We start from the raw sequence: 9,164 nt of genomic DNA, 5'->3' as shown, positions 1-9,164 counted from the left end.
CCGACCGTCCAAGGAAGAGAGAAGAAAAGAGGAGAAAGGAGAAGAGGATCGTGCGCGCCTCATGGCCCTGTTGTTTGCTGGCCCGTCGTGATCACGAGGAGAGAAGCAGATCCGAGTGACTGTGCTGTTGGTGTCTTTGGTGAAAAATAACGAAGTGGTGATCGGTGCTCGGTTGTTCTTCTCTACAGTTCAGTGCTACGTGGGGTTTTCTTTTTTGGGGGAGAGGCACGCTCGCTGGAGGATCGGAATAGAGGAAAAGAGAACGGCACAGTTCGTGGGGGAGAGAGAAAGCGAGTGCGAGAGTGCGAGAGGGAAGGATAGCGAGATATACAGGGATAGAAGAAGGAGAGAGAGACAGAGAAGTGAGAAGGAGAAGTAGACGTATAGAGAAGTAGAGGAGGAGAAAGGGTGATTGGAAGACCCGGCTGGCGATCCGAATTCGCGGATTCGACACGCCGCGGTTGCCGATCCATAATATGGCGTACAAGTTTCGCGAAGAGATCGTGGGAAAGAGGTTTCTCTCGGTGAGTGGTTTCACCAAGCTAAAGGTGAATAAGATCAGTGAGTGGGGGTGGCGTGCAGGGGTGATTCGTGCTGCCAGTCACAGGGATAACGGCTGTCATGATCTTCAGGTGAGTATCGTCCACCTAACGGACATTCTTCGTTTATACGATTTTTGTCCTCTCGATTAATCGTAAACACGAGTCGAATTTACGTAGACTAACTTTGGTTCGATGCATGCGGCCTATCTGGCATCGCGCGCGCGACACGCTGTTTCTGTTTACATTAGCGATCGACCTTTCGAACATTCGAACTTCGCGTCTACTTCACCTCGTTCCGAGAAGCCCGCGCTTCTGCCTCTACAATACCAAAAAAAAACCTTGTGTCATAGGTGTTTTTTTCGTGGCTGACACTACATTCCGATCGAAAAACTTTCTGAATATTGCATAGGTTATTTCCATCGTTTTTTCATACATTTCTCACGTTTCACAAAAGTCTCTTACAACGATAGCGAAATTAATCTACGCAAATGTTCATTCGATAAAGTATTAATACTCTGAAACGAACAATGGCTATATAAACACGTGTTTTTTCATAGTTTTATGCGTTCTAAATATTATTTCTATGAATAATATAGATAGTTGGAAATATATCAATAGCTGATAGATAGAATACAATTGGAGTTAGTCGAGAAATCATGTGACATAGCGATTGAGAAGCAAAAATGTGTTTATACGCTTAATATCGAGACGAAGCTGTATTAGTATGTACATATATATAAATATAACGAACCGTTCCTCGTTTTACTTAGTCGATAAATATCTTTTCCATTCTAACTATGGAAAGATTCGCGGATTAAAAAGGTTAAAAAGATTCCTCGACAGCTCCTGTCGAATTTCAATGAGCCTATTCTTCCCAACTTATACATATTTTCGGATAATACATGAGATTCGAGGCAGGGTTGATGAATAGCAAATTCAGACCTTGATAATAGGATATTAATTGTATGTTAATAACATTCATAGCTAAAATAGAGTCATGATACAATACGATGTTCAATATTGAAAATTTTTTATTTTGCGGTACTTGACTAATATATCGAATATATTCGGTTGCAGATAAGTTGCGAATAATTATGTAAATTCATAGTTTTATCGATACAATTAAATAGATGGAACCTAAATAGGTATTTATCTTATCATTTTAATATTTATGTTTAATCCTTTAGATATCTTTGCATATTATGTGTATACTGCAGATTTTTACATTTACTGAAATTTAAATAAAATTTGTTTTTATTTGAATAAATTTTCCATAAATGCATTAATATTCGCATCCTATCTATAGGTTATTTTCTGCTTTCCATTATCAAGTATTTTTAAAATTTAATTTATGGAGTACATCAATTTACTCTCATCCAGAAATAAAACGAATATCATTTATGTACTTTGCTGTCTATTCTACGTTGTACAAAATTATTATTACGAACTTGTTGTTGTTACTTCGTGTCTAAAACGTTTTATCTTGAAAATATTTAGTATTCTCTTATCAGCACTTGTTGATTCGTACGATGTCTAACCAGTCTTAAGATCAAGTACTCTTCCGTTAAACCGTCTTGAGATAGACGATTGGTCTGTTGCTTGCAACTTCTCGTATTTCATTGAATAAGTCTCGTTTATCATACGCGCAGAACAGAAGAAATAACAATTAGAAATAAAGGCGATCATCTGCAGAACTAGGCAGAATTCTTGTGCATGCATCATGTAGGAAGCCATAAATCGGTCGACGTTATCATCCGTTCACGATCCATCGAGAAGCTGTTGATCGAATTTGATCAGAGATAAGCGAGTTTAAACGGCCGCGAAATCGTTGCCAAAACGCGAACCGAAGCAAAATAGGCAAGTTAACGTTATGCTCTGCGTTGCTTTTGTCAGATTACGTAAGCTATCGTGCGATCCGCTTACCTGAGAGTTTCTTTTTTTCGTTATCGCGACATAACATAAGTCATAACTATTCTAGTTTTCGAGGACGTTGTCGGTACACATATGTATATACGTACATCGCAAAATGCAACCAATATGGATTATACGGCCGGTTTTTATCAATTACACGGTGCGTGGCCAAAATTTGCTGAAGTTTTCCATTAGCCGTTTAAAAGCTACCTCGATCAACTCGATAAATTGAAAGCTACCATAAAGTGATGATAATACACGACTATTTATATTATCTTCTTGCGATGTATGAATTTATGGAGGCAAGCTATTTGTTTCTTGAGAATGGAATATTAATCGAGTACGTATGTAATGAAACTAAGAAATCGATTAGAAATGGACAATTAAGAAATCTAAGAGACTCTCGTGTATCGTCTCGTTGGTGGATTATATTGGTTAAAAAACCTGTATTGTTAAACGCGACAAAGACTGAGATCTTGTCTTTATTAATAATAACGTTCAGTTATGCAACTAAGATAGCTTACATTTCTGCACGATTACACGTCTATCGGTTAAGTAAAGTCATTTTCGTAATAAACGTTGTTATCCGGTTCAAAATTCAACAACAATTGAAATTCAAATTCGACTATGCTTATACAGTGTTCTTCGTCTTTTTAACGCGGAATTTCATTTCATTCAATAATTCATTCAAGGATATTTACGCGTGGTTACAAGTACAAAGTCCTGAATTCTAGCGCTCACGTTGTTTGGTGCGAGTCAGTTGAAAATTTTTAAAGCCAGACGTTCCGTTTTATTTTTTTCAACCGGCTTTTACGAAGTCCAACTCGAACGCCGAAAAGCAAGTGTTTGGTGGCTCGAAATGTATTTCTTTCCAAAGAAAACACGTTTCGAGACCCGGGTCCCTATAATTAATGTTCGATAAATTCGAAATGAAATTTTGATATCAACATTAATATTTATGATATTATATCGCGTACATTAATATTCCTTTTTGACCGTAAAACCAACCATACAGCTAAAGCCGATATTATACGACCGATAAAATTGTTTTGTTTGTGGAAAAGCGACATTAATTTTCTCCGCCATTCAGTTCGAATCATTTACATATAATTCAACGTTCGCACGTAGTGTTACCAGTAAAACGTTTCAGATATCTACGTTTCCTACGTAGCATATATATTCCATTAACATAAGCATACAGCTATACTAGCGTTCGTTTTATCGAAGTCGACGAATCAATAATGAATCAATATAATTAGTAGTGGCAATTATAACTTTTTTCTGCAATCACCGGATTATTGATTTAAATCGTCTATTACAAGACTTGGAATTGTTTTTTATTTATACATCACCTGAAGCTCAGAAAATTACAAATGTCCATTTCATTATTGCGTACTGGCTTTTAAAAATCAATTTAATCGCGTCTTAATACTTCATTCTACGTAGCTACGATAAATAATTAGAAGCAATGAAATCCGATTTATTCCGAGCTTTTTAATTAAAATACGTCTTGCTGACAAATAAACGACGTTGTCCACATCATCATTTTGTTAAATCATTCCTGTAACTCTATTATACGACGAACTACCTAATATTTATTTTAAATCGACCACTACGAGCTTACCATTAGCGTTTCAAGAACTCTGCCCCGGCTACTCTAGGTATTCTAAATGTTTTAAGCATCGAGCCAATTGTAGGCTATTCCAGATATTCTAACTACTATAAGTGTTCTACTATTCATACTGCGTATTACTCTAGATTGACAAGATGCTCCAGAAGTTCTACGCGTTATACTTACTAGACTTTGATTATTCAGGTGCTATAAGCAATCTGAAATTGTGAATTACAACGCCTCAAAACGTTATATATGTTCGAAATTTTAATAAAACATTTTCAAATTGCTTTCAAAGATCGATACGATCGTGATAGCTGCGTCTGGTTACAGTGCCAATCAAATTTTGTAGCATTTTCCAAAAACGTTGCAATACTTCTGCCAGATATCCCCTACATGATTAGGTTTATTGGATGATTGGACGTTTGTTACACGAACGACTCGATGTCGAATTCGTCTGCGAATTTACGATGGCGCCAACAAGTATCTGGTCTCTGGAATGAATTTAGTTGACATCTGTTTACTATTTACCAGTCGGAGGTCATTCGCTGCGCTGGCATCGAGCCGTGGTCCGAGGTCATTGAATGCGAAGCGCTTGTCGCGACCGTTCGCTTTCTCCTTCCTCGAAAATGATACGATTCTGTTCGATGGTTCGGATAAAGAGTAGATTCTATACCGTTTATATCGACGTGGCTAGGTGTCGATGCGTCGATTCCAACGAAAGCCAGTCGACCAACGAACGTAGCATTTTCTACATAAAGTCATAGTATGCTGTAACATACTAATTGCATTATTCTTCTATATAATTAATATACATTTGATTTGCATAATATCAAGTAACACGAAATTTAATGTACTTGGACCTCTATAGCATTCTGATTTTATTCCTAATAAAGCGTTCTCTTTTCATAGACCCGGCGTTCATTTCCGCTGTATAGCAATTAATTGGCAAGCAAAATTATTTCAAGCGTAGGAATTCAAAGATCTCTTTGTTTTAACGTTTCAAGCTATAAAACACGATTAAAATCTAATTAAAACGCGAACATTTATCGTTCTCCTCTATAAATGCGTTACATAAATCCCCGGATAGCTTTGCTAACAGGTAACACTGATAGATCTATGTGTTTCACGATTTTCTTACCAAGGAGTATCGTCCTCTTATAGAACTTACCATATTCTGAGCAATTCAATGGATCCAATATCATATCCTAGTACCATTCAAAGAATGAACAAAATTTCTCACGTACAATTTTATAGATTTCTTTCTGCGGCCAGTCGAAAATAGCTGCCCCTTGCATTCTCCTTGGCAATCTACGAGAGAAAAGCATGTAACTGTAGGAAATTACCCGAAAGTGTTAGGTTCAGGGCCCTGGTAATTCGTCGACCGCAAATTTCGCGGTCCAGAGTTGGCAATAATTTTGGGGTTATCGGCATGCCCGGGCCCCCGTTTGTTCTTTCTTGGAGATTCATGCAAGCCGATGTGCCTCGTATGTGCTGCATAACGGTGCTTCGCCGTGGACGTGGCAGGTGCACGAAAAAGGCGGTCTGTTCCACCAGTTCGATGGAGACGAGGCAAAGAGGGGGAGTTGTTTCGACCCATTTACGATTGATGAAACATTGATATTCCTCTCAGATCGGTCCTTGATATTGTACAAGGTTCCCACCGAGGTCCGTGAAATTCGCCTTTTGCCTGGCGTTCCAAGAACGCTATGATATTCGTTTTCAAAACGGCGACGATCTCGGTAATCGTTCCAATTTGCATTTACGACACGTTGCGCCAGTTCTTGCTAATTTGCACTGTTGCGTGTATTCCGTAGAATCCACTCAGCGGAATTTACAGCTTTGTCATACCGCGTTTCGACTGCTGCCAGCTGACGAGCTTTCTTATAAACGTCGCTCGTGTCTTCCAAGAGCCAAGTACGTTGAAAGTACATGTTAGAACAGTCGATGGTATTTTGTATAGATTGAAAACTATTCATTGTTTGTATATTGGTCGAAATAGTAATAATTATCGTTGTATTTTCATATATTTTAACTGAACTTTTATTGTATTATATCTTCTTTATAAAATCATTCGACCGACTATTCAACACGAAATTTGTCGATCAAAGTAGAACACGAAAACATACGAAATGATTGATACACGATACGTTACATGGTTCTTTTTTGAAAAAAAAAAGAAGACAGGATGCCTAAGGTCTGTCGTAATTTATGCTCCATTTGCTAGAAGGAATCCGAAGGAAAGCCAGGACTCTGCTGGCTGTGGCAAGACCGAGATTTCCTTCGTCCTCCTTCGACACTTCTCTTTCCTCCCCGTCTCCTGCCGTTCTCCGCTGCGGCCTCTTCTCCGTAGAAGAATTCCATTCACCTTAAAGTGCAATAAAACGAGGAATAGCGTCTACCATTGTACTTGCGCTCTACCACGTAAAAAAGAATGACGCGTCTCTGATTCACTCTGTTCGCGACTGAAAATAGAAAAAAAGATTTATCGATGAATAGCATTTTGTAAATCAAGTGACGGTCAAGTTACAGATAGGCTCGTAGCAACTGCTCAACATGGTGAATATTTTCTTAAAAAGAATTCAGACATATCGATGAGAGATTCTTTCGATTTCTTGCAACAACGACGAACGTGGACACGGCTCGTTTTCGTTACGAGTCCATTAATTATACATATTATTTTACACTGATCGAGAAGCAGCAGGTGATGTCGATTAAATGCAAGTTTAACACGTTGCTTCAAAGCGAAACAAAGGTAGAACGTGTCTGGCTTTGCGCTTTCCTCTCACCAGGAAATCCACTTTGCCTTTTCCCCTGTCCTCTGCGGGTTCAAAAGAGTCGGTATCATTAGCTATGGGGTCCGAGAAGATGTTACATATTCGTAAGAGTCGCGTGGATCAGGTCTCTTTACAAAATCACTTCTTTGGTTCGAGTCGTCCCTTACACTCTGTTGCTCAGAGGATTGCCTCAGCCGGATGATTCCAAAACTCCGGGTACATAGGAAAGAAACACGTAGATAGTGATGTGGTTCGTTCAGCTCGTTAAGAAGATCACCTAACCGTTCGACCGACTCGAGTTAACGAGCTTTATTTGGTAAGCAGGAAAAAAGCCTTTTTGTTCCTATCTTCCGCATTTATCTCGATTTTTTCCATAGCTCGCTTCGTGGTTTTAAAAGATCGCTGAATAAATGTCAGGATGCAGTTCCGTTGTACTTTTCTTCACGGGCGAGCATCTATTTTGTAAATTGCACCAACTTTCAAACGTTATAATTACTTTTCAAATTAGAGAAATTTTGATACCGCTTAATTTTGGTCAGTTAAAGGAAGCAAAATTGCCTGCGGATATGACCGGTGAACAAGGGTAACGGATTTTACCACTTAACCGAATGAAGCGGCTGACTAACTAAAACGGTTTCCTGCCTAAAACGGTTAATTGACCAAAATAGTTGGCTAACGCAACTATAATGCTAGTTGGACAGGTTAGATATTGGTCTCGGTTATTTTATTCAAACTAAGAGTAAGAAGTTTCGTTATTATTCTCCTCTTACCGTTCACCTTTAATTAATTGTATTCTCTTGCTGCTAAACAGAATTGTGGAACGTGTATACAGGAATTTACAAAAGTATTTGAATATTAGAGAAAGTCGATATTTCGATCTTTTTTGGAAGTTAAACACGACTATCATAATCACAACGATCACGTTGCATCGTCTTAATTATTCAGAACTTGCACACCGCTTATATGTTACTCGTCGTAAACTTTCATAAGAAATCACATAATTACTGCAATAGTCAATTATCTGTAACCAGTGTACATCCATACTTGTCCCAATAGTTTATCCTTGGAAGATGTAAAAATTAAACGGGTTATTTTCCGTATTTGTCTATTTAATTCCTAATCAACTACCAGGTTGAGCTATTGCGATTTAATTCGTTAATCAGACTTAAGATTGATTATTTATCTGGCACAAGGTCGCTGGTCTGAGCGATATCACAGGGTCAAGTGACTATTTTCGTAGCGTCCTATAGTCGATATTTCGAACCTTTTCCCTTAATTTCATTATCGACGATATCCGCGTACGGGATATCGAATTGATTAAGCAACACTGACGTCAGTTTATCATAAGCGTTAGGTAAATCTTGGTGCCTCAGAAGTTGCACGATATCATCTGGATTACATCACATCGAACACTAAATATTTCGGTCATTACGGTAATCAGTGTTGTCCCAAATAATTACCAAGGATAAGAACATAATTGGGGCAAAACCGACGAAGGTCGTAGCCGGAAGAGTCGGATGTAGCCAAAACCTTTGATAAAGTAGAGCGTAAAATATGACTACAGTACGACGATAAAGTACACGTTCAAATTGCGTGGTTGTCCAAAACACGTACAAAAATATAGAGCATTCGAAATGAAGAAATTTGCTTTAAAACCGTTAAAATCAGTCTGGTAACTTAATCGTCGCACGGTGTCCAACCAAGATTGAAAGTCACGAGAAACCAATTTCGATGTTATAATTTTCTTCCAAACATCTAACGCATCAACCGCTTTTGCATCTGAAACTGTGAAAACTTCGCTACACGATACATGCACCAAATTTCCCGGTCAAAAGCTGCGTTCTTTGTGCATCATTTCGTTTGAAAAAGTATCCGTCCATAAATCGCGGGCGCGATCTTGGAAACTGCGCCATACATTTCACGAGACAGTGTAGAGTCGCGTATCCGCGATCTTAGTTAGCGATCTTTCAAATTCGCATATGGGGAGGGTTGACTGTAGCGACGACGCGACGCAACGAATCTACGAATTGGAAACGCACGAATGTGCTTGTATGTAGTTCAACGACCTCGATCGAACCGCGTGAAATCACGCGTCACGTTTCGACGACGAGAGTATCAATTTCGTTGTGCAAATATTCAGCCGTAATAATTGACGTCGAAACCGATCGCGGACGTTATTTCGAGGGCCCTATCATTATCGTGAGCATTCTAATATTAAAATCCGGGTGCAACGGCCGCGATACGGTTAGAAGATGATGCGGTTCGATGCACGCCCTGCAGGAACGTTACCGAGGATCGTTTCCATTCCCCTCGCCGGTTTCA

General features: G+C 38.9%; 1 protein-coding gene across 1 annotated transcript in view; it reads left to right on the top strand.

Moving 5' to 3' along the window:
• The first annotated feature begins 6 nt into the window (after positions 1-6).
• The window catches only part of LOC100748410 (probable JmjC domain-containing histone demethylation protein 2C), a 242,142-nt gene continuing 232,984 nt past the window's right edge, over positions 7-9,164 (top strand). Inside the window, 1 exon segment of the mRNA XM_024368213.2 lies at positions 7-632. Within this exon segment, the coding sequence (XP_024223981.2) occupies positions 477-632 (156 nt within the window). The 5' untranslated portion in view covers positions 7-476.

Source organism: Bombus impatiens, unplaced genomic scaffold (assembly GCF_000188095.3).
Source record: "Bombus impatiens unplaced genomic scaffold, BIMP_2.2 scf_0406, whole genome shotgun sequence".
Lineage (NCBI taxonomy): Eukaryota > Metazoa > Arthropoda > Insecta > Hymenoptera > Apidae > Bombus > Bombus impatiens.
This window is presented reverse-complemented; position numbering and strand designations above follow the sequence as displayed.